Below are 25,819 nucleotides of genomic sequence, written 5' to 3' on the forward strand. Positions count from 1 at the left end.
ATGCTTTATCCTTGGCAAGATACAACCCATAGTTCATAGCTCTCAATGAATCAGGTACAAATCATAGCAGAATCAGAAACAAACCCAGAAATAATCAAGGCAAGCAGCAACACATTTAAAATATTAGTACTATTAACTTGAGACAGTGACAGAATAAGACAATGTGAATTAATATACATTTTCTGAAGTAAAAAAGTCTATAACTTTAATTACTGTCATTATTAAGTGTAAGTCACCACTTTTTCTCCAAAGGTCACCAGGATTAAAAGGAACAGAACTGAAATTTGAGTCAAAAATCAGGGACAGTTGAGATGTATGCCACAGGCTATTGCAGCACTGAGAATGAAGAACACCTAGAGTTTAGGAGAAAAAAAATCTACCACTATTTCTCTGTATTTTGTGCATACAGAGAAATGTTTGACTTTCTGATACACAGTGACTGACAAGACAGCACCACAAAGGCAACCCATGCTTAGTTATACAAACGTGAAAACACAGACTTCCAGGAAAAAAAAATATCATGCTTCTTACCTGATTGACAGTTAACGTCAGATCCTGGAGGGGCCACAGATGCCTGTAATTGCAGACAGAAAAAAAAAAAAAGATTGCTTTATTAAGTAATCCTAACAGAGCAATGGATTCAGTAGTTTCAACACTCATATCACTAATCAGCATGATTCTATAAAGGTTTTATCCAGTCAGTAATTTCAACACTGCCAGAGTCCTGAATATTTGCTTTCATTTCCTGTTAAAAGAACTCTCTCCATCTACAAATGCACAATGTATCATCTGGCATAAAGCCAGTTTACAGTTAAATGAATGTTGGTCTACTCATTCTACTGTAGAAATATTAAAGGGACAATCCCAGAGTTTAAAATTTGTACCGAGACTTATCCTGAGACCTCCCAGCTGTTAACACCCACTTTATCACATCATCATCAACCCAGCTTTGGTATCACTTTACTTTAATGTTGTTGTGTCTTTCGGCTTTTCCCGGTTAGGGATCGCCACAGCAGAACTCCAGTCCGCTAATGATTGGCAGTAGATTTTTACGTGCCGAGTTGCCGGCCCTGATGCACAACCTTCAACGAAGGTGCGCCCATTCACGCATGTCTCCACAGAGAAGACGCTCTAGCTGAGAATCGAACAGGACAACGTCACCGCAGCACCACCACCGCAGTACATCACTTTACTTTAATGCATTGCTATTTTCATTCCCTCTAGTGACCACAATACACAATCTTCAGTTTCTGTTAAAATTTTCAGGTCCTGGCATACCTCTCAGCTGTCCAGATTTTTGCCTCATATTTTTGGCCTGTCCCTCATTACATTTGTGTTTTCTGGCAAATCACTGGGATGATCTGAGGATTGAAATCAACAAATAATGACGTATATTTGAATTTCAGACTTCAAATAATTCAGAAAATGTATGTTAACACAATCCCTGTTAACTCTGCCAATTTTCTAAGTTTATAAGAGCAATATTTAAAATCTGCCCCTAATTCTGGGCCTTTGTTACCTCAATTTTGTCAGGCTTTGTCCAGATTTCTTGCACTAAGAGGTTGAGAGGTATACCTCTCCAGTCACTTAAAAGCAAAGTATAACATTATGATTTTTATCATTTTTAGGCATGACTCCAAAAATGTTTATTTTTACGTTGTCCCTTCTGGCTCCATCAGACAGGAACTAAGAGTTATATAAATAATAGTTACTTTTCTGTTAACTGGGCAGCAGACGAAATGTGAGGTTGATGTGAAGTCAGTGCTGCTTATAGTACCACATTGCTTTCTGTGACCTGTACCAGGTGGTTGTTTAAAAACAGCTCAATGTCTCTGATACAGAAAGTCTTGCAACTGCTTGTCTTTCAAGACCTAGTAATACGGTAAACAGAACAAGATGAAACAAGGCAAGCCCCGCTCTAACATTAGCTGCAGAGGACGTCCAACTCCAAAATATAGAAGTTAGTTCTGGCTCTTTCCTGCCATCTATGGCAGAACGGGAACTGATGCACAATTTGGTCATCACTTTTGCTTTCAAGTCTTCCTGTGAAGTGTTAATTTGTATAACCCACAAGCAGGTTACTGCTGTAGTTCACACAAGTAAGTGTCCCACTGACTATGCAGTGCACACCTTTATACATTAAGCTAGATGTCCATCCACACACCATTAAGCACAAAATTCTACTATGAATCTGTTTGTTAGGATTTGTTTCACTGAAAGAAATTACCCAATTAAATATTAAGCTGACTAATTTCTTTCCCTAGATCAGGCAGATTTTGTGGTCGATACTTTTTGAATGGAAGCATTCCTTCCACTTCTTGCTCAGAAGTCTTATTTTCACCTGCTGCCCGTTAACCGTTTTTATGAAGTAACACTGTATGTCTGGACGACTGTCTGTAGACGCGTCACTGACTTGGGAGGGAATCCGTAAAAGTCCGACAACAAAGGCAAAATTAAAAACCTAATACAACAACAAAAAAGCATCACTGACTTGCGAGCCAAAATCAGTAACACTCTCACAAGAAAGGCAAGATTACAAGCATGACACAAGAATTACATAACCAGTGATGACGTGACAAAATGAATAATACTGTGAGGAGGAAGCCAAAGTGACAAGCACAAAAACATAAGCAGCACTGACTACTCTATTGACTTATTTTATTATAAAATAAGAGACAATTTTATTTTTAATACAAAAAATAGAAAGTATTACATCAGCTGTTGCTAATATCCACTACCGCGTTGCACTTCAAAGTTTTGCCCTGATAACGGAAAAGTACCAAATAATATAATTTATTTGTGCAGCTCCTTTTTTTCCCTTAGTTATTCTGCATACCATAAGTTCCAAAAGGGTACAGCTAACGGAATACGTACTAAACCTGAGATTGCAGTAGTCTGGCATTTTCTCCTTACTCCAGAGTACACATTCTCTGAATTACTATATACAGTCATCAAAGTTTGCTATACAGTACACTCCACTCCAGCAGTAACAAGGAGTTTTGGGCACTATAGCTTGAAATAACTCACGAGTATGTGCATAGGGACTAGAATGTGTAGACATTTTACTTGTACTCACATTCAAAAAAGATGTAAAAGATAAAGGAAAATGTTAAGAGAAAAAGTTTTAAAACATACTGTTATTTGTCTTTTTCCTGTTCTTGCAAAGTGAACATGTTATTTGTCGGGATATGCCTATCAAAGATGGGTCTCATCTGTGAACAAAATGCAGCATTGCTTATGAACCTGAATAATAACTGTTTTCTGCATTTCAGAATAAAGAGATTTGGTTATAGCTTGGTGAAGCCTGGGATAAGGACGCATGGTCGAGTAAGAGTTAATTTACTGAAGCAGGCAGTGTGTCCTGGAAAATTTGAGCTACCATTGTTGAACTGAACATTCTGTACTTTTTGAACATTCTGTACTAACTGTTGGTTTGAGGTGATTTGTGATAAACATCTTTATCCTATATGTTTTTCATAGCCAACTGTCAACGGTCAGAAATGTAACAAAAAGTTGTTTTGCTTGCAGTATAAAAGTTGATGTCAGTAAACAAGTTGACCAGAGGAGATCATCTTGGCCAACATGCTGTGTAATCTGGTTAGCTGCTAATAAAGAAGTTTATCATCACCTGAGGCAGATGCGACTCGTTTGAATTTTTCTTCTGACATTTTGGTCCTTCGGACCGGAAACCTCTACGAAGATACAGATCAGACAGACAGAGAGACCGAAAAACCTGTGCAGGTGAGGGTTTCTCATCTTAAGATTCCCTCGACTGAAAGCCCTCCGACTGATTTGTCGTTGAAAGGAGGCTGGCCGCTCTCTGATCCCTATCTGAGGGACGGTATCTGAACCAAAAGGGGAAACGAAGTCTCATCTGGTTCAGGTAGGATGAATAATAAATTTTCTTTTAATTTAATTTAACCTTGTCGACAAGGGTTTTATTTTTAGTTAAGGGTGGGTAGGATTACTTGTTAAGATTCTTTTGTTAGGATCACCCGTTAAGATAGCCCCATTTTATAATAAGCCCTGTAAAATAACTTTGATACAGTCCTAAAATAAGAAATCTAGGGGAAACATGGGTTCGAGTTGCTGCAAGTGTGAGAGTGATGTCTATTTAAATGTTGATGCTAAGTATATGAAAGGTTTAAACAAAAATAATGTGAAATTTTTGAAAAAGTGGAAGTCCAGATATGATTTTGATGGTACACTGAATAAGAATGCCTGTGCAAAATTGGTTAGAGATTTGAAAAGAGATGCGGGAACTAGAACTAAAAAGCAAAGACAATTGGGATTTCCCCAAGCACAAAAATGGTTAGAAGAAGCAAATAGACGAGCTATAAAAGAAAAACAGTGCCAGGAAAAAGAAAAAATAAATCAAAAGGGATCACTGGTGCCAAGTGGAAAAGTAGCTTTATTTTTAGATAAGGAGGATGAGCATACAGTTTGTGCAGTACAAAGGCAGGCAACTGCCCCACCATATGGGGAAATTGCTGCTGCCGTACCGGCGGAACCTCCTCAATATCAGTCTGAAGATGTGGGATCTGTACAGCAGGGTGGGTTATTGGCTGCTCAAGGAAACGTTGTGACCCCTCCAATTTACCTGCAAATTCCCATAGTACCCAAGGTTGCTTTGCAACAGGTAGACCAACCTATGCAGTTAAGGTCGGGACCAGCAGGAGAAGGACATTGGGCCATTAAACTTTCTGACCACTCAGAAGCTCTTCCCTTAATACAAGTTGCAAACCCACAAGCAGGAGATATTGGACAAGAGCCAACTATTTTAGTTTATCGTCCCTGGGCTAGAGAGGATATAAAACGAGCTACAGATGGTATTCCTCATCCCAAGGTTAATTTTCAAAAGTTTTCTGAGGACATAGTTGGTATGCGTTTAAGTTATCATCTAAATGGTTCAGAAGTAGAACAAGTAGTGCGACAAATCCTGGGTCCAGATTGGCACTTAGTTTGTGGTACTTGGACATGTAAGGCAGATGACGGCACTACATTAAAGCATAATTCTGGGGTGTTAGACATGCGAGTCACTGATCTGCTAAAGAGAATTTCTGATAAGTGGCGTCCAAGAGCAGATTGGACAGTAATAAATCAGTGCGTCCAAAATGATAATGAATCTGTAGATCACTATATTGTAAGATTGACAGAAGTGTTCAATAACCATTGTGGAATGATGATTCCGCAGGATCAGACCAATGATAGTCTGTATGAACAGCAATTGAAAAATGCTTTTCTTAAGGGTTGTAGGGCTCCAATAAGTAGTTTTATAACTAAGCATATGGTAGATCATAGAACATGTAGACTGCAACCTTTGTTTGAATATGCACGGCATGCTGAGTGACATTTCAATTTAAAACAGAAAAAGAAAGTACAAGTGTTAGCAGTAGGGGATGATGGTGGTATATTCTTGGTACAGGACCAAAGGGGGCAAGGGCGCCATGGTGGCATAAGAAAACGTGGGGGCCCGAAATGGGACACGTTAAATAAACCGGGTGGACATTCAGAGGAATATGAGGGGAGGTTAAAACGTGGAGAATGTTTTAAGTGCGGTAGACGTGGGCATTTCGCTGCCAACTGTGAAGAGGGGCAACATCCCCCACAGCTTACGAACAAGGGCTCCGCATGACTATATGATAGTAAAGGAAGGCGCCAAATTCATTATTGTGATTATTGTAGAGAAGAAGAAAGTGAGAATGATTGTGATGATGATGAGGCAGACACTCTCTGCGATGAATGCCAGAACACTAAGAAGGAAGGGCGGGATTGTGACTGTAAAGTCATAAACCTGGCAAATTTGTGTATTGCTATGCATCTAGATCAAAACCCATGATAGAGTTTTTGGTTGAGGGACAGAAAGTGGAGTTTTTATGTGATTCAGGTGCATCGCGTACACTTTTGGGTCCAGCAGTTCTGCCCCCGAACTGAGAGACGGACGAGTTTGTCCTTGTGAAAGCGGCAAACGGGAAAATCTATAAGGAACCACTGTCACATCCTCTATTGTTCGCAGATCCGCAAACAAAACAAACCAAACTGTTAGGTGTAGGGTAATTATATCGAAAGTTTGTCCAGTTAATTTGCTGGGAAGTGATTTGATGCATTCGTTTGGAATAGCGGCAATTCCCACACCTAAAGGCATTGAGGCGAAAAGGTTAGTGGATGGCTTGGTGGTACAGGGAGTACAAGACTTGTTTTACTGGTATAGCCAGGACTTGATTTCAAACGGGCCGGGGAGGGTTGATACAGATTTGATCAACCTAGCTTTAAGTAAATCTAGGAGCGGGTCACCGCAGGTTGCGGCGCACTTACATTGTACAATGTTTTACAGAAAGGCCCCTGGTCCGGATAAAGAATGTGAAAAAGAATTATTTAAGCACAAACGTGCAAGGATAATTTTGAATGATATGTTTTGGGATACGCAAGGTAATACAGTAGTGACCTGTACTTTGACTAAGGAAATGAGTTCTTTATATCGCTCAGGTTATAGCCCACATATTTCAATTACTAAAGCGGTGGGGACACATTGGGTAGATTTGGTGAAAAGGGTAACAAATTGGCATACAATGTCCAAAAGTCAATTGAAAGATCAACAGATCCAGGTACAAAGATTAAATTGGGTGACTTGGGCACAACCAAGTGTGCACTTCAGAGATGACAAAACAGAAAGGGCATGACAAATCCTCCTAACTCAAGAGGAAAATAGTGCGTTATGTGCCTTACCTGTAGATTTATGGTCAAAAGGTAAAGGGGATGTAGGACTGATGAAAACAGCAGGTGAAGTTTGCATAACTCCCAAGTCAGGTTTTAGACCTCATAAGCACCAATACCCACTAAGTAAACAAGCAGAGGAAGGAATTAAGCCAGTCATTGAGCAGCTAAAACAGGTAGGAATTCTTGTTGAATGCCCAGATTCGCCCTGCAATACTCCGCTGTTTCCTGTAAAGAAACCGGATAGGTCATGGAGGTTGGTTCAAGATTTACAAGCAGTTAATTCAGCTGTGATCCCAAGAGCACCGGTGGTCCCTGACCCCTATATATTACTTAATGATTTACTACCTCAGCACAGATATTTTCTGTCATAGATATAAGCAATGCTTTTTTCTCCATACCACTACATAAGGAGAGTAGATTTTGGTTTGCATTCACTTATCAAGGTAAAAGATACACCTACACCAGATTGCCACAGGGTTATTGTGAGAGTCCGACAATATTCGCACAAGAAATGGCTGCAAATTTAACTCAGTTTGTTCCCCCAGAGGGAAGCCAGGTTCTGTTGTATGTAGATGATATTTTGTTGGCCTCACCCATGCAGGAAGATTGTAAAAGGGATACCCTTGCCCTTCTTAGTTTTTTAGCTGAGCAAGGACATAAGGTAAATAAAGAAAAATTACAATTGTGGAAAGCACAAGTAAAGTACTTGGGTTATTTAATTTCGCAGGTAGGTAGACAACTGGAGAACAAAAGAAAACAAGCAATTCTTGAGGCACCTATGCCCACAACTAAGCGGGAGATGATGTCCTTTTTAGGTGTGACTAATTTTTGTGGAAGTTGGATCCCTAACTATGCTGAGGAAGTAGGGCCATTGACCGCATTAATCTATGACACTCCCATGGCAGCTAAAAATGATATACAGTGGACAAATACGGCAATACAGGCCTTTAATAGAATTAAGCAATTGATAGCAGGATCCTCTGTTTTGGGTTTTCCGAACTACTCTAAGCCGTTTATACAAATGGTTGATTGTAAGGGAGGATATATGACTTCAGTTCTGGTACAAGTACATGGGGATAAACAGAGACCGATAGCTTTCTACTCCTCCAGATTATATCCTGTTGCAAGGGCATTGCCGCATTGTGTTCAAGCTGTAGTGGCAGCCGCCATGGCAGTACAAGCCTCAGCATCATTAGTTTTGTTTCACCCATTGTAATTGCGGGTTCCACATTCAGTTGCTACTATACTTTTGCAAGATAAGATAACCTTTTTATCTCCTAGTCGACATTTGTCATGTATGACAGTGCTGCTGACACAGCCTCATATGACCATAGAAAGATGTACTACTCTTAATCCGGCGACACTTTTGCCGACTCCAGAAGAAGGTACTCCACACGTTTGTTTAGAGAGCATTCATGGCAAAGTGCTTCCCCGACCAGATTTAACGGATATTCCGTTGGTAGATTCTGATCTTGTTTTGGTTGGAGACAGATCAGCAAAGAAGGACACTGTAGGAAAAACACTAGTAGGGTATGCAGTCACCACAGAAACTGAAGTTTTGGAGGCAAAAAGATTGTCAAACATTTATTCTGCACAAGCAGCTGAGTTGGTGGCTTTGACTCGAGCTTGTACCTTAGGGGAGGGTAAAAAAGTGAAAATTTATACAGATAGTCAATATGCTTTCTCCACTGTACATGTTTTCGCTCAACAATGGAAGAATAGGGGAATGGTTACTGCGATAGGCAAAACCATAAATCACAGAGATTTAATTTTACAGTTGTTAGATGCAGTGCAACTACCACTTCAGATAGCGATATGTAAATGTTCCGCACATACCAACAGAAAAGCTCCTGTCTCCAGGGGAAATGCACTTGCTGATATGGCTGCAAAAAAGGCAGCTCAAGAAAATGATTTGCTTTCGCATGACAATGATTTAGAGCCCGGACACCTCTTAGACTTAGAGACACTAAAAGTAATGCAAACATTGACAACACAGAAGGAAAAATGTTGTTGGGTAAAATATGGTATCACTCAACAGGATGGGTTGTATAGGGCATCAGATGGCAAAATGGTATTACCCTCAAACCTTTTTAGGTATGCGGCATTGGTTAGCCATGGACCTGCCCATGTAGGAGTACAGACGATGATTCAAATAGTGTCTAAGGTGTTTTGGTGTACAGGGTTTTCAACTTATGCAAAGCAATTCTGTTTATCTTGTTTATTATGTGCAAAGTATCATGCTCAGGGGGGGGAGTTAAAAAGTCTCAGCAGGCATTCCCTACCCCTCCGTATCCATTCCACACACACTGTATGGACTTTATTGAATTGACATCCTCAGAGGGAAAACGGTTCTGTTTAGTCATTATTGATGCTTTTTCTAAATGGGTAGAAGCTTTTCCAGTAAAGCACCCGAATGCACAAACAGTAGCAAAGCTTTTGACTATAGAAATAATTCCCCGATTTGGTTTACCAAGACGCATTTACAGTGATAATGGGTTAACCAGATTGTTCAGAAGTTGGGTCAAGTGTTTCAGATTGATCTTAAATATCATTGTGCTTACCATCCCCAATCAGCTGGACTGGTGGAAAGACACAACGGTGTCTTGAAGAGTAAGCTCCGCAAACTGATGGCAGAAACACATAGATCATGGACTGCATGCCTTACTTTGGCACTCCTTTATATGCAAATCTCACCTTCCTACAAAGGACTTACACCATTTGAACTTTTGTTTGGGAGACCATATTACGTCCCGCAGTGGCAAGGATTGTTGCCAGCGGAACGTGAGGGGGGTGAGGATCTAGCGGATTATATGAAGAAGCTGCTAAATGTCAAATCTCTTGTAACCAATGACTCCTTTGCAGATTCCAGAAATGAAACCTTGTTAAGCGTGGCACAAGGGGAGACTGGGTGTGGATCCGAATTGTGAAGAGAAAGAATTGGTCATCCCCTAGGTGGGAAGGCCCATACCAAGTACTAATCTCGAAACTACGGCTGTAAAGATCGCTGAGAGGACTTCATGGATTCATATCACCCACTGTAAAAAACTCGAGGCTCTTCCTTCTACCACTGATGTTGGTCAAACTCCACTGGACCTCTGAGCGCAAAGTCTGGCTACAAATGGGAATTAGTCCAATAGGGGTTAGTTCGTCTCAAACCCAGTGAAGAAACCAACGGCGCGAGGTAGTCCTTAGGGAGGATGGCCATGTTCAACTGGTACTTGAACTGTCACATGATGATGATTTTGGTGGCGAAAGTAAATATGTCCATACGAGAAGGAACAGTTGCAAGAGAAAAAGGAATGGTGGTGCTGCAAGCGCAAACAGGTGTTACTACTGTGTTTAAGGTGAAACTTTGTGAAGGAATTTTGGACTGTTCTAAATGGAACAATAATAATTTCTTGACTCGTGCAAAATACTTGTGCAATAGAGACTGTACGTCCTGGTCAAATGTTTGGTGGTCAACAGATGTGAATGGATGTGAAACAAGTGGTGCAGTGATACCAGAGAAAGATAAAAGCAGGCAACAAAGAATAAAAATTGCGCATTTCCAAGGTACCAAAGTAATTACTATAACCATTGTGTCACCACAAGAAAGTGATTCAGGAGTTTATGGAATCGGAGTGTCACTTCCAACTAGAACTGATCCTTTGGGGGCCCTCCAACTTAAAGTACAAAGCCTTAAGAATGCTACAAGTAAAGCAGATTTTGCCTTTACAGAAGAAGAACAATTGTTACTCGAGACCGGATTCGTACACCATAATGAATGGTTATCTTGGGTTAGATATAGTACCCGAGAAGCACATCGTGAAAACTGTATTTCTTGTGCTGAAGGTAAACAGCAATTAGCAACAGTCCCACTGATGCAAGATGAAGGTAACCTAATGTGTCTGTTGAAATTATTCTTCAACAAAACTGAAGATACATGTAAAAATGAAACTCAGCGTTTTCCAGTCATAAGCAAAGTTGAGAAACCGCCTACAGCGATTTCCTATCCAGGTTCGTATATGTGCATTTCCAGAGATGGCACAGGGAAGAATTACAGCAACATGGGACAGAACTATTGCAATGTTACTGTGAATGGCAATGGGAATCCATTTCTGGAAAACCAAACTCATAGTTTAGCAGACGTATGGTGGTTATGTGGAAACAACAAACTCAGATCAAGGCTTACGATTCCCTGGAAGGGAACTTGTGCACTTTTAAAGCTAATTCTGCCATTCTATATTTTCCCAGTTCCAGCAAGCAGTTTCGTAAGAGAACCTGAAATAAAGCCGAAGTGGTTGAGTAGGAGAAAAAGAGAGGCACCGAAGCAATCTTTCGATAACGGTGTCTACATCGATAGCATTGGCGTACCAAGAGGCGTACCTGATGAATACAAAGCAATAAACCAAACAGCAGCTGGTTTTACATCCATCTTTGTCTGGATTCAACCTAATAAGAATGTGGATTGGATCAACTACATTTACTATAACCAACAGCGTTTTGTGAATTATACCAAAGATGCATTGAAAGGAATTGCTGAACAACTGGAGGCCACTTCGCAGATGGCATGGCAGAATCGAATTGCGTTGGATATGCTCCTGGCCAAAGAAGGAGGAGTTTGCAAGATGTTTGGGACTTTCTGTTGTACGTATATTCCAAACAACACTGCGCCTGATGGAAGTATCACTCGAGCTTTGAAAGGTTTGGAAATGTTATCCTAAGAATTGGCAGAGAACTCTGGGGTAAATAATCCCTTTACAGACTTTCTACAAGCGTGGTTTGGAAAATGGAGTAATCTCATCAGCAGTTTCCTGGTGTCCATTGGAGTCGCTGTGGCTATCGTGGTGGTATGTGGTTGCTGTTGTATACCCTGTATCAGAGGTCTTCTACAAAGACTGGTTGATACTGCTGTTACGAAGACGATGTACCAGCAATTGCAACAGACTGGTGAAAGTGAATACATTGAAATGTGACGTTTTGCAAATGTTTTTGAAGTTTAAAAGTTTGTCTTGCTAATGAAGTAATGTATGCAAAGAAAAACTTAGTTTTTACCATATATTGCTGAAATAAAAGACAAATAAAAGTGTTTTCAGGGGGGAAATGTTAAGAGAAAAAGTTTTAAAACATACTGTTATTTGTCTTTTTCCTTTTCTTGCAAAGTGAACATGTTATTTGTTGGGATATGCCTATCAAAGATGGGCCTCATCTGTGAACAAAATGCAGCATTGCTTATGAACCTGAATAATAACTGTTTTCTGCATTTCAGAATAAAGAGATTTGGTTATAGCCTGGTGAAGCCTGGGAAAAGGACGCACGGCCGAGTAAGAGTTAATTTACTGAAGCAGGCTGTGTGTCCTGGAAAATTTGAGCTACCATTGTTGAACTGAACATTCTGTACTTCTTGAACATTCTGTACTAACTGTTGGTTTGAGGTGATTTGTGATAAACATCTTTATCCTATATGTTTTTCATAGCCAACTGTCAACGGTCAGAAATGTAACAAAAAGTTGTTTTGCTTGCAGTATAAAAGTTGATGTCAGTAAACAAGTTGACCAGAGGAGATCATCTTGGCCAACATGCTGTGTAATCTGGTTAGCTGCGAATAAAGAAGTTTTTCATCACCTGAGGCAGATGGGACTCGTTTGAATTTTTCTTCTGACAGAAAATTGCAGTTCCCCGGATTATGTGCGTGTGTGTGCATGCGTGAGTGTGTGCTTACGAATGCTCGAGTGCGCATATATGTGAATGTGTGAGTATGAATGTGTGCGAGTGTGCATATGTGGCAGTGTAGCCACAAGTGGATGAGGAGGAGGAAGAAGAGGGCATATTAAATCCAATTTTTCTATATTACGTCAGTTATTTTCCAAGCAGCTTTTGTGGAGATCAAGTGGTTATAGGAGAATGAATAAACTGTTCTGTATCAAATGTCTCACATTTAGTCAAATCCATTAAGGATTCAAATATATTAATGAGCTCCTTCTTATAGCGACGATGGAGCCAAATGATATATTACGTAAAGAAATAAAATAATTTCACCATCTCTATACTTTTACAAGAAAGAAAGAAAGACAAGTAAAATGCTAGAAACATTATCACAATAAGATCAGTACACTTGTTAGCTGGGTCAAGATGCAGTAGCCAGTCTCTAAATTACCTTCCTTTCCATCTGACAGAAATTGCATTGCAAGGTGGATGCTAAGTTTGGAGGCTTTAGGAAGATGATGATAATAATGTGCTTTTGGAGGTGGGCTCACCTTGGCGCAGCCGCGGTGGTGCAGCAGTTAGCATTGCCACCTCACAGCAAGAGGTTATCTGGTTCGATTCTCGGCTGGGGTATCTTCTGTGCGGAGTCTGCATGTCTTCCCTGTGGTCGCGTAGGTTTCCTCTGGGTGCTCCAGTTTCCTCCCACATCCCAAAGACATGCTGTAGGTGGACTGGACACTAAATTGATCCTAGGAGTGAGTGCGTGCATGTGTGTGCCTTCTGTGGAAGGTTGGGTGCCGGGCTGGCAACTCGACACCATAAAACTCTACTGCCAATCATGAGCAGACAGGTGATCCACTGTGGCGACCCCTAACTGGGAAAAACCCGAAAGAAGAAGAAGAAGAAGGAGGTGGTCTCACCTTGGTATGTCATTTAATTAAACAAGATCTGGAACTAATATTGATTTTTTTTAAAAAACAAATGAATGCCCAATTTCAGCCAATTATTGATACATTCCAATTCCTCCACCCCTTTTTTGTTTGTTTGTTTCAGCAGTTGTTTGTCATGCATTGCTGGATGCCTCAGTACTTTGAACACTACAGTGATAGTGTTATCAGTTGTGCACAGCATGCACACGTATCCCATGACTCAATTAATTAGAGAGCATGATAGATGCCATTGAAGTTCCCTTGTATAGTTGATAGGTGAGATTTATTAAAGAAAAAAAATAAACTTATCTTGCTCTAACCAGCCATTTGCTACACATAATAAGGAGGGTCACTGATTGGTACATCAGCAGTTGCTAGCAGCAGAAATAACAATGAAAGTAAAAAACAATTTGAAAAAAAGGAATGTACATATCAGCAGTGGATGTTCATTCCATGCAGTTATCTGCCTGATGCTACAGTCTACCTATTACGTTTTTTGTCTTTAACATTACAAAAAAATCAGCTTATCTTAACAGGTTAGCTTATCAAAGCTTCCGCATCTACATGCAATCTCTGCTAGACCTCAAGGGAATGAAGCAATAATAAGGTATTATTTAATTATATTGGAAGACTACAAGAAAAATGTGTGAATGTGACAGGTTACTGATAAAAAAATGAAGTGATAACTCAGCTGTAGAACAGTGAGTACATAATGCAGAAAAAAGTGTATGCAAACTTTGCAATAAGCACTTCAAGTGGAGGAGACAAATGTTTCAGTGTGTGCGGGAGGGGATGCAGTGGGTTCCACTGCATTCTAACAGCAACAAACTAAAATGCATTACTATGACCATTATTTCTGGATTTATTCATTGAAGAACAGTCACAAATTTGAGGTGTACGCAGACAGTAAACTGGTAGCCACCGCTTGGCACAGAGATAGTCTGTGGATGAAACTGACTGACCTCTGCTGTCATTCAATCATAGTAAGGCAGTTGTTGATATAACTTGGAAGTCCTAGTGTGCGAGTAAAAAGGGCTGAAGCATAATTCTGTGATTAACATTATTAATCATAATAATTTTACTGCAGTTAGACATCTGAGGTCTATAATCAATAAAATAGATGGATTGCCTGTATACAAATGCAGTTTATTTATTTATTGGTAATTGTTTACTGGGAAAGTCCAACTAGGCACAGGTGCCCTTTTTCAGCAGTGGCCCAGGGAGAAAAGCTCAAAGGTATCGTATTTAATGCAATCAATATTTACAATAACATATTTTATAATGCAGTTTCAGTTAATACATAGCATAACAGTATAATAAAAATATGGATGAAAGTCACTGACCCTGCTGTTGTTTGATCACAAGCGATTGGCCATTGACCCACCATAAATATAGCCCTACCCCATTAAATTTAGGTCACCTATTCAGTTACGTCTAGTAGGAATAAAGAAGGAGAGGTCATTTCAGACTTCTGTGTGGCAAATAGTTTGATGGTGGCCAAGATAAGTTTGACATTCTACAGATTGTTCTGATTTCCATTCTTTTGTTTTGTAACAATGTATGTCATGAACTTATTCAGCTACATTCCTCATCAGCACACTTAGTAAGTTATTTCGCAAAAATAAAATGTAATTTAAGACAGCAGAATTCTTAGCATTGGTAAGGTGAATCTGTCCTATTATTTTTTCTCTCTCTGTCTCTTTTTCATTCACAAGATTTCCTGATCTGATTTTTTTTTTTCAAACTGCAGTCAGTTTTTATTCTGTTGGAGTATAACTGGCATTTGCAACCATAAGTTAATTTTATGTTTCAATATGATAAAGTCATATGATGTAAAAGATCACGGGGTAGATTCAGCACCCATCATACCTCTCAATTGTCCCTGCCCTTTGCAGGATGCCACTATTTTCCTAATTCACTCTTAACGTCAAGTGCCAACACACAAAAAAGATCAAAAATGCATGAGAAGAGTGACGACTCAATAACACTGCTTTTCTCCTGTAAACTATATATATATATATATATATATATATATATATATATATATATTTTTTTTTTTTTTTTTTTTGCAGGGAACAAGCCCTCTACAACCCTGTACTTATATGAACTATTTCCGAGATCACCATATTTCAAAGAAAAGGGAATATTCTGAGAAATGGCCATCTTGGATTTGGTATATGCAAGTCCATTTTTTTGGCCATTCTGTATTTTGGGACTTGCTCATGCCGTAGTCTCTATCATAGTAATACATAACTAAAGATTGCTAACTCACCATTGCTATCAGTTGCTAAGGGCAACCAACTGCGGATGCTAATATCGCACAGTAATACGACATAGGTTGGTTACCTATGACATTACTATGATGAAAAAAATTAGGCTGATGGCCACTGCACATGTCATACATTCACTGATTCAGAGTATACAAGAAGCATTAGCCCTTGTCAGCAGTCAAAACTCACCCTCATGGGGCACCTTATCTGTCCAGGAGGGGTGAACAAGTCAGCATGTGGAGGAATTTATGGGTACTCATCTAGTTTTCAAGGTTAGGCTTATAGCAAGCAAGGGTATGACTCTCTTTTTTATGTAATATATGGCCGAAGCACCAAGTAATATTTTTTCCCTCCTGCATATCTTATTAGTTTGTTGACTGAGATTCACTTATTTAGTTTGAGTGTTTCTGTGTTTAAAGAAATGGAAACTGAAGTTATGGATTACCTGTGAGGTGAAGGATTTAATGTAGAAAATCCAACTCACGAAACGTCACAGCATGATGGAATGAGCCTCCATACTAAGGACAGACGGGTGGAATGAGAATCTGATCACTTGCCACATGAAGATGCTCTGGAGCCTTCAGTTGAAAATCAGTACAAACGTTCAGTTGAAAATGCATAATGGCAACTCTTTTTTTTTTTGCTCCTCCTGAGAGCAAAAGCAAAGTGCGTTGATTCCGGACTGTTTCTGATTGGGCAGTGAGTGTCTCTGTTGGACTTTCCTTGTTGGTCTGAGTGATATTCAAGGCATCTTCAAGGAAAAGGCTACAACAAACCTACAGACCCTTGCATCATCTGGAACAAAACTTGACAGATGAGGTGCCCTATAAGGGTGTATGCTGACAAACAGCCTGTGGTGTGCTTCTCATCTTGGGATTAGTGCTATTGTTTTGCTTCTGGTGAGAGAAAAAGCAAAGGAGCACTGTATCCCAGCAGCGTGAATCTGTGGTGAGACCAACACTAGTAGTAGCCAGGCAGTAGCCATTCAGTTGAATCCTCACTTCATATCTCCCTAAATGCTTTATCCATAAATCATCAGGGTCTACTTATCAGTTTCCCCTCACTTGTTTGGTAGTGCCCTGTATAGAGGCAGGCACCTCGAGTTGAAATTGTTCCTGTAATTGCACCCTTGAAATTTCACCAATATCTAGTTGCACATAGGGCAACTAATCTGCAGCGAGTGTTGTAACCCCCCCCCCCCCCCAGTCACATCCTCATTAGTGAGGTTGGATCACAAAGCTGTCTCATTTGAAGTAAAAATCAACCCAGAAAATCTAGGTAAACCAGTAATAGTTAGGAACTATTCAAAGGCAAACTATACTGTATTAAGTGACAGTTTGTCAAAGTTCCTATACAAACATGTGAATGGCTGCATAGAGGCTGCTGCACCTACCAGAAATAAACACCAAAAACAAACCCCATTGTTGGAAACCTCAGCTAAACAGGGTATATAATAAAGTAAGTAACTCATGACCAAAATCAGGAACAGCAAATCCTTAAAAGACAAGTGCTTTCTTATACAACTAAACAAGAAACTAAGAGGTCTAATTTAGTCTAACAAAGCGAACTACAAGGTCAAGATAGTCTCACAGGCTAAGGCATTCAGCTTTCAGCTATGTCCGAAACCAGGTAACAGACAGCAGTGTGCTGAACTGGTGGTGAATAGTACCACCCTTCCAACAATCAGGGTGACACATTAAATGTACTGGAGATAAATTTAGCTCAAACTTTACCCGAGCCCTTCAGCTCCACCAGGTGAAATCCCCTCCAACACACTTCCTTCAGCTATCAGCAGGGACCAGGTACTGCCAAGTACTCACTAAAGCCAGGAACACCACCTCCATGGGTCCTAACAACTTCCCTGGTTGCCTCCTGAACAGTTTAAAACTTGACCTACCAGGACTGCTTGAGGCACTCCGACTACAACATCGAAACAGGCTACATTCCAAATGAGTTGAGGACTGCAACAGTCATTCCTCTTGATAAAAGCGGACCATCAACCGACCCAAGGAACCAAAGACCCATCAGTCTAACAAGCCTAATATGCAAAGCCATGGAATGATTTATCATAGAAATTATAAACAAGGACATTGGCAACCTACTACAGACACTGGACCCATCCCAATTTGACTTTAAGGGGAGGTCATTCCTACTTAACCTGGTAGACTTCTTTGACATGGTCACTGAGGCAATGGACAAGGGTAAAACAGTGCCTAGATGGTATTTTGACCTAGCTAAGGCACTTGATACAATACCCCAACTCAGGCATTGTTGACAAGCTATCTGAGATGGGTGTAAATCCTTATATAACTCACTGAATTGCTGGCTGGCTCACAAATAGGACCCAAGAAGTCAGGATTGGTGAGACCACCTCCACCAAGAGACCAGTCACCTGTGGAGTACCCCAGAGGTCCATGGTGGCCCTGCTTCTGTTTGGCATCTACTTCTCAGAAGTCAAGGTTGACGTTCAAGGCCTCTGGCTCATCAAGTTCACAGATGATTGCAAACTGGAAGCTATTATAGATTCATCCCAAGCCACTAACATCTTGCAAGTGGGTGTAACACAAGCCAAATGACTGGTGCCAAAGCCATGGCCTACAACTCAATAACAAAAAATGCATTATAATGCCCTTTAGGAAACTAACAACCCAAGTTAATTTCTCCATTGGTAAAACTCCACAAGTTAATTACTCCATTGGGTAAAACACCCCTAAGAGTCAACCCAGTAGTAAGGGATCTGGGAACATATGTAGAGAAAAACAATAAAACAGCCAAATTAGACTGAAAATGTAACTTACAAGCTGAAAAAAATGCAACAGGAATCAAAGTATTTCATCTGATGAAGTCAAGTTATTTGATGAAAGCGTCTTTTTACATTATTCTTTGTGATCATCATCACTAAATGAGTAAACTAGTATGTTTTCAGTCTTTGGTTCTTTTTGCCTCGTGCTGTTTTTTCAACATATGTAGACAGCAATCTGGCCTTTCACCAACACATAGCTAAGATAATGAACAAACCATTTTTATGTTGCCCACCTTAAAGGTAAAGGTATGGCATCCAGGTCCAAGGAAGTTATAGTGCCACTCTACTCAGCCCATATCAAACACATCATTGAATACAATGCCCCCTACCCCTTTGGCATGTATCTAACCAAACACTTACAACAGTTGGAATGCCCGCAGAGGTTTCTTACCAGGAGGATTCAGGCCATAAATAACCTGTCTTTTACTGATTGCTTAAAGGCTCTGTCTCTGTGTTTAGTCTCCTAAAGGCTGCTGAGAAAGGATATTTGCCTGGATTACAGGGCTTACTCATACCAGGCACCAATGGATATGCTGCACAAAACAAACAGTATCAGAAACTCTAGATCAATGTATCTTAACTTTACTTGTGAAATAAACAGAACAAGCTGGAGAGACAGATGGGTGTCCCAAAGAATCCCTGCACTATGGCACTGACTCCCCATACATGTAAAACAGAGTTCATCCCTGACCCTGTTCAAACAAAACCTTGACAACTGAATGGGAAATTTACCCCTGGTCTGACCCCCATGTCCCTTATGGACAGAAGCCATCAATAAGAATAATATTATCCTGACACTCCCCTACAAATATTTAGTTACCTTCCTACTAACAAGTCTCCTCCATATAGACACCCAAGATACTTGGGACCCAAATAGTAAGGGGTACATGGCTAGGCTTATAAGGGTCTTAATGGATGTCAGCCTAGTATCAAATCAATGACTCTATGAATTTTAAACTTCAAGTCTTTTACTGGTCTAACTTATATTTTTTTATCAAGGAGTCTCACATCCTCTCTTTTCTTATACATCTTATAGGTGGCTTACCTTCATATTGTCTAACAGTCATATCCACGATTGTGCAGATACATGAACCATTTCCATGAATTCTGTCCCACCGACTTCTCTAAATTTAGAAAAAAAACAGCAAACGTCGACATTTCCGACCATTCCAGTCTTGAAACAAGTGCTACCATGGGTCAAAAAGGGGGCGAGATTTTGTTATTCGCAACATCAGTGTTCGCGGTTTTGATAAGTCGCAGTTTGCTGAAGCTGTTTCGGGGGTGTGGCTATCGGAATTATGAAGGTAAACACTTATAGGTTCATAGGTAATTACTAGGCTAATGACCCCTCATTTTAAGCTTAGCCATGCTTCCCAAAGTGTGAAATAGACCCTGTATCTCATATCTGTAAGGTAACCACTTTAACCATTATGCCAATCTCAGCTATCTTGTCTATCTTTACATGCAGGGCAGCAATTTCCATGGCCTCCATTCCCATCTCTTTATCAGGTTTTAGTGCTTTCTTCTCAGTCTTGTTTTGTTTTTTTGCTACAGGATCAGTATAACCTGTTTCCTTCTGATCCGCTATCTTTCTAGACACTTTTCTTTCTTCTTTCTCTTTTTCGTTATGAAGACTACTACTTCCAATCTTTCACCAATTTAGACTATTTTCCTGAGATAGTAATGAATTTTAACTTATCATTATTCCAGCTCTTTTTGCAGGGAAAAAAAAAGCTCATTTAGCTTTGTGCCATACTGGAACTTGGATAGATTTCAAGTTTTTAGTTTTGTTTGTGGAAGCAGTTAAAAATGTAAAGGATGTCATTGCTTATTATGAAGTCTGCATAAACTTTCTCTGCTGGTACCTTCACTTTCTACTGCAGCAAGGTGATGGGCTGGCTTTTGTTTTTTTATAACATGTTATATTCCTAATGTTTGAATTTCATTTTTCCTTAAGTAATGTCATGATACACTGCTGTTTTTGAGCTTCTGAGGTAAGCTAACTTCACAGCTGGAGCTAGAAGATTTGATAAGATAAGCAAGAAGTTCTAGTACTTCTTTAAGACATGCTTCCATGAGTATGGGGATTTTTACTGTATATCTTGTGACTCTTGTGATTCCACCTTATTTTCATTTTTATATCCATGTATATTTATTTCTTACCTTAATGTGTTTCTGAATGGGGAAGGCAGTATTATCATAGAATTCAATGACAGCAGATTATGCAGATTTTTTTTTAATGAGGATGTCTGTTTTCCCAAGTATGCCATTCACAGCATCACTGCTCTCATTGCAAAAGTTTAAGAAAGATGGTTTTATTGTGAAGGAAATTGAGTTTATTCTTTAGTTAAATATAATGGTATCATGGTCTGTATTTTTTTATTTAAATTATTGAGTATGCAACAGTGGGTAGGAAGAAGAAAGATCCCAAGTTTGTAAGCATAATTTCTAAGTTACTGGCACCACAGCAAGATTTTGTAATAATTGTCCAAAATAGTTTTCATTACATAAAAAAAATAAATAAATATATTTATATATATGCTGCGTACCATAACCAAATCTAAAAATTCATTAGACGATGCTCTTTACTCTAATTACATCTCTAGGAAGTGGAATTTTATTCTAGTAGTACTGAGACAAACAGTAAACTTAAATTCTTTCAAAACTGGTATTAAGCAGCATCTCATGCATACTTGGTTTTGCTCCTGTGATACACCAGACTAAGATGACAGGTAGGGTTACTACTGCAAATAACTATACATTTAATACATATGTAATCAAGCTTATGTTCTTAACCAAATGGCACTGCACAGGTTCATAGGAGGTTACTAGGCTAACAACCCTAGAAGCCTTACAAGCCTAGCCATATTTATCCCAACTTGCCCCAATTGTTGGTGGTTAGCTGAAAAGTTTGCAGAGGTAAGGGTCTATGGTAGTGAATATCGACTTCCTCTGTCCAGCAGGGACATGGGCTCCACTCCAGGAGTGAATTTGTGGTCACCCATCCATTGATCTAGGTTGCCTTTGAAGAGAGTCGAGGAGGGGCTCTGTTTCACGTGAATTGGAAGCTTGCTCCAGAGAAGGGGCAGTTTCAGCACTAATGCTCTTAGTTTTTGATTAATTTTTTAAAAAGGATGTGGAGCATTTTAGGAAAGAGAGTCAAAAGTACTGTACAATTCATACTAAGATTTATTACAATTAGGAAAAAATACAACATTGTGTTTTATGCTTAACTGCAGAGATACTATATTTTACAAGTACAACTGTTTAGTGTTATGTGCAAAAGTTGGCTATTACCTCCAGCTGAGTATGGGTGGTGCCATCCACAACCAGTTCAGCGCATAACTGGGTATTCCCTTTTAGATTTCAGATGTAGTTAAAGAATGCCTTGTGATTATCCTTAGCTAATGAGGCTAGTTTTGCTTCATAATTAGCTTTGGAGGACTTGACAAGATCTCTAATTTGTTTTTTTGCTTAAACTAGAGAGAGATTTCTTCGTCTGCTGAACCAGTTTTCTCTTGTTCTTGGATATTACTTTATTCTCTTGTATAGCATGTTTATACTAGGGGTCCACCAATGTGGCTTGTTTTTTTTTCAGCAAGACCTGGTTTTAATCCGGTCAGGTACAGCCAATTCTATACAACTGCTTAAGTGGTTATAGTGGATATTGGTATACACCTCTATATACGAATCCATGTTTTCTGCATTTGAGGGGGCTTTGAACCTTCTTATACCATCACTCAGCAGGAGGTAATTTGTCTTAGAAAACTTCTAAAGCATTTTTGAGCTTGATGGGGTATCCTGTCTTATAATTACATCAAATAAGACTGACGTATGGTCTGATCATACCAAGGAGGACATCACACAAGGGGGCACATCTGATACTACTATTACATTCCCAACATAAAATTAATCCTTGGTATTCTTCCTTTTCTACTTCTGAATGTTCATTTCATGTTTTTATAGCTAACATTTGTACTCTATTCAGTGTCATTGTAAATATTCTAAGTACAATGTTTTATTTGACTAACTGTATTGTACTTTTATTTCTACATTGTATTTTCTCTGGAGCTTTTCTCTTCAGGCCTACACTAAAAAGGGTATTTATATCCATAATCAATCAATCAATAAATAAGACATTTGTAAAACTAGTTTAAAGTACAGTGATGGGAGCTGCCTTTTGTGTGAAATCACAATGGCAAGTATTGAACATCTAGCATCTGAGTATCTAACCAGACACTTTAACAGTCTGGAATGCCCACAAAGGTTTCTTTCCAGGAGAATTCAGGGCATGAATACCATGTCCTACACTGATTGACTAAGGGCTCTGTCTCCAATTTCAGTTTCCTACAGACAGCTGAGAAGTGAACTTTGCTTGGTTTACAGGGCTTCCTCAGACTCAGCACTGACAGAACTGTTGCACACGCACAAAACAAACAGCACCAGAAACACTAGATCCAGGGATCTGAAATGAAGTTGTGACATAAACAGAATGTGCTGGAGAGAGTGATATGTATCCCATAGGATCCCTGCACTATGGAATAGGCTCCCCATCCATGTAAAAGAGAGTTCATTCCTGACCCTATTCAAACAAACTTTGAAAACTCACTGGGAAATCATAAATTGACCCCTAATCTGGCCCCCATGTCTCTTATGGACAGAGTCCATCAATAAGAAAAGTATTACCCTGATACCCCTCCTACAAATCCTTAACTACCTGCCTATTAACATGCATCCTCATATGATAGTTGGAACCCAAATCGTTTGGGGTGTATGGATAGGCTTTGTAAGGGCCCTAGTTGTCTTTAGCCTACTAACAGCCTATGAGCAGGTGAGAAGTAAAGCTCCTAACCTTTAACTAATGTAGTAAAATACCATGATGGATACTGCACATACCTCTCAACCTCTTAGAGCAAAAAAATCTGAACAAAGCTTAAAATGATGGGGGGAACAAATAGGGACAGATTTTAAATATTGCTCTTACAAACGTAGAAAGTTGATATGTCCTAGATCCATTATATTATATACTATATTATATTATATTACACTACATGTTTAGTGTAAAGAAGAAATACACCACTATATACTGTCACTCTGGATACTCTCTCTCTAAATATTCCACTCATGTCCTTCATGTTACCTTTTATTGTTACTTTTAATATATATTAATTACTGTTTTGGTGATTTTATCTTTTACTTTATGTTGCATTGTAACTATTACGTTAATTGTTAGGTTATAGTGGAGCTTTTCTCCCCATCCTCTGCTGAAAATGGGCTTCTGGCCCAGTCGGACATTCCTGGTTAATAAAAATAAATAAATAAATAAAAAATAAAAAATACTACATCGATTTCTCTGAATGCATTGAAGAATGCAACTTGTGAACTATTGATTAGCAATCAAATGTGCCACTGCTCTGTATTACAGTGCTTCCCTGTGGTATGGCTTGCAATGTGAAGAAGGGCTCAGGGCCCTTTTTTCTTAACAGGGCATCCAATCAGCATAAAGGTTAGTCTACACAAGTACTCCAGAAGCTGATAAATTGCCTAATTTGTTATGTACTGTCCGTATCAAGGACTCAGAATGAAAGAGCATAAAATATACCGTATCAGCTGCCAAAACCAGGAATTTATATGCTTTTAGACTGATTGGACCTCAATGGATGATGCATTTGTAAGCTGAATGCTAGATCTTAAAATGCAAAATAATTTTTTTATTTATATTTTTGTTATTAATCAAAAAACCTTATGCAGTTGTGCATGTGCTGGGGTGATGAATAAGTAGAAAATGTGTATTTAGTCTATATATTTGTGGTGATGTTTTATTATGAATGTAAGATGACATCTTATACTCTTGGTATAGGCTAAAGTGAATCTATGTCATTTGCCATGTCAACAAAATAAATACATAATTTGCCATATTTGGCAGTATAATGCATCAGGTTGTATATAAAGATTTCCTATATTTGAAGGTAACAATACTGAAGTTTCTGTTTATGAGGCTTTACACAACTATGGGTTTCTAAAGATGCAGGTGAGTAGGGAAAAATTGGCGAGAGCACTCAAGAAATTCCACTATTTTCAACAAGTGTGGCATCCACTTGAGCTAACACCAATTTTGACAGATGTGACTTCAATTTACCATCTCCTATGAGAGATGGGACCTCAATTTAACATCTCCTCTGAAGGGTAGCAGTGTAGCACCCCTTGTGCTCTACTGTAGTGTCAGTAATGGGAAATGAATCCAAGTACCTTGGGTATAGAACTCAGAACCTTTACGGGATGAAATTAATCTAAGTACCTTGGGTACAGAACCTAGACCATTTAAAGGATAGAGTTTCCTGGAGAGCATACAGAGGAGTTTTTAAAGTAAAAGTAATGGTAGCTTTAAAAGATGGCTGCAAGGGAATGTGTGTTGTATGTCTCTAGTAATGGCAGTAACATAAGGCTATCATGGTCTACTTTATGCAGGACAGTCCCTATCTGGGCAGTTTTATCCTGTGAAACATCATCAAAATGGCAAATGTCTTTTGAGATTTGTAGGACAAAAATGTTAATTTTCTTTCAATGGCTGCAAAAAAACATTATTTTGTATTTGAAACACCTAAATATTGTATGAAACAGCATAAACAAATCAAATTAGTAAGTTAACATATTTAAGAATCATGGAGCTTTTCTCCCCAGACCACTGTGGAAATGGGGAGGTTATTTATGACCCAATTAGACTTTCCCAGTAAACAAATGGAAATAAATGAATAAATAAATTGTACAAAAATGAACTTTTATTCTAGTAGTAAACTGAATTCCAGTCCTTTGTACTAGCTGTAGGTGTGGTTTCTCCTACAAAATATCATATTTGTACAAAAACGCCTACTTGGCAGAGGTGGCAACCTTATAGAGAGACTGTATACAATTGTGCACGGAAATCTTGTAACAACACACATACAAGAAAATGATCCATTTTTCTTGGGTTGCTTTTCCATGAGGACAAGGCATTACAGAGTATGAAGCAGTGAACACGGTAGGATACCAGATCTGTCATTGCTCTGACACTGATACCATACGAGTATTTGGGACTGGCAACCATTGTTTGAATGGCATCATGCTGGACTAATGACTGTCAGACTGGGAATCAGTCACTCATCAGGCATTACAAACTGTTAGGATTATGACAAAAAGACTACAATATCATTTCAGTTATTTGTTTATGGTTAATCACTGTGGGACCCATGAATACAAACAAAATGCTGTGTAAAGATAGCAATGAAACAATAACAGTAATAAAACAATAACAGTAATAATAAAGTACACAGTATGAGGAACGGCAGGAAGGGATGGTTAATGTAGAGAGAGAAGACAGTGAAATAATGAAGGAATAAGGCACAAAGTATAAAAGACAGCTAAAGTAAGATAAGGCA

The 25,819-nt window shown here is 39.1% G+C and overlaps 1 protein-coding gene across 4 annotated transcripts in view; it reads right to left on the reverse strand.

Moving 5' to 3' along the window:
• The window catches only part of ALS2CL (ALS2 C-terminal like), a 2,758,770-nt gene that overhangs the window by 380,604 nt on the left and 2,352,347 nt on the right, over nucleotides 1–25,819 (reverse strand). For all 4 annotated transcript variants that reach the window (XM_044065874.1, XM_044065873.1, XM_044065871.1 and 1 more), the window contains one exon: nucleotides 532–574. In XM_044065874.1, coding sequence (XP_043921809.1) covers nucleotides 532–574 — 43 coding nt within the window. The remainder of the gene's footprint in view (nucleotides 1–531; nucleotides 575–25,819) is intronic.

The sequence above is a fragment of the Protopterus annectens genome, chromosome 3.part0 (genome assembly GCF_019279795.1).
Source record: "Protopterus annectens isolate FY-2018-M chromosome 3.part0, PAN1.0, whole genome shotgun sequence".
Lineage (NCBI taxonomy): Eukaryota > Metazoa > Chordata > Ceratodontiformes > Protopteridae > Protopterus > Protopterus annectens.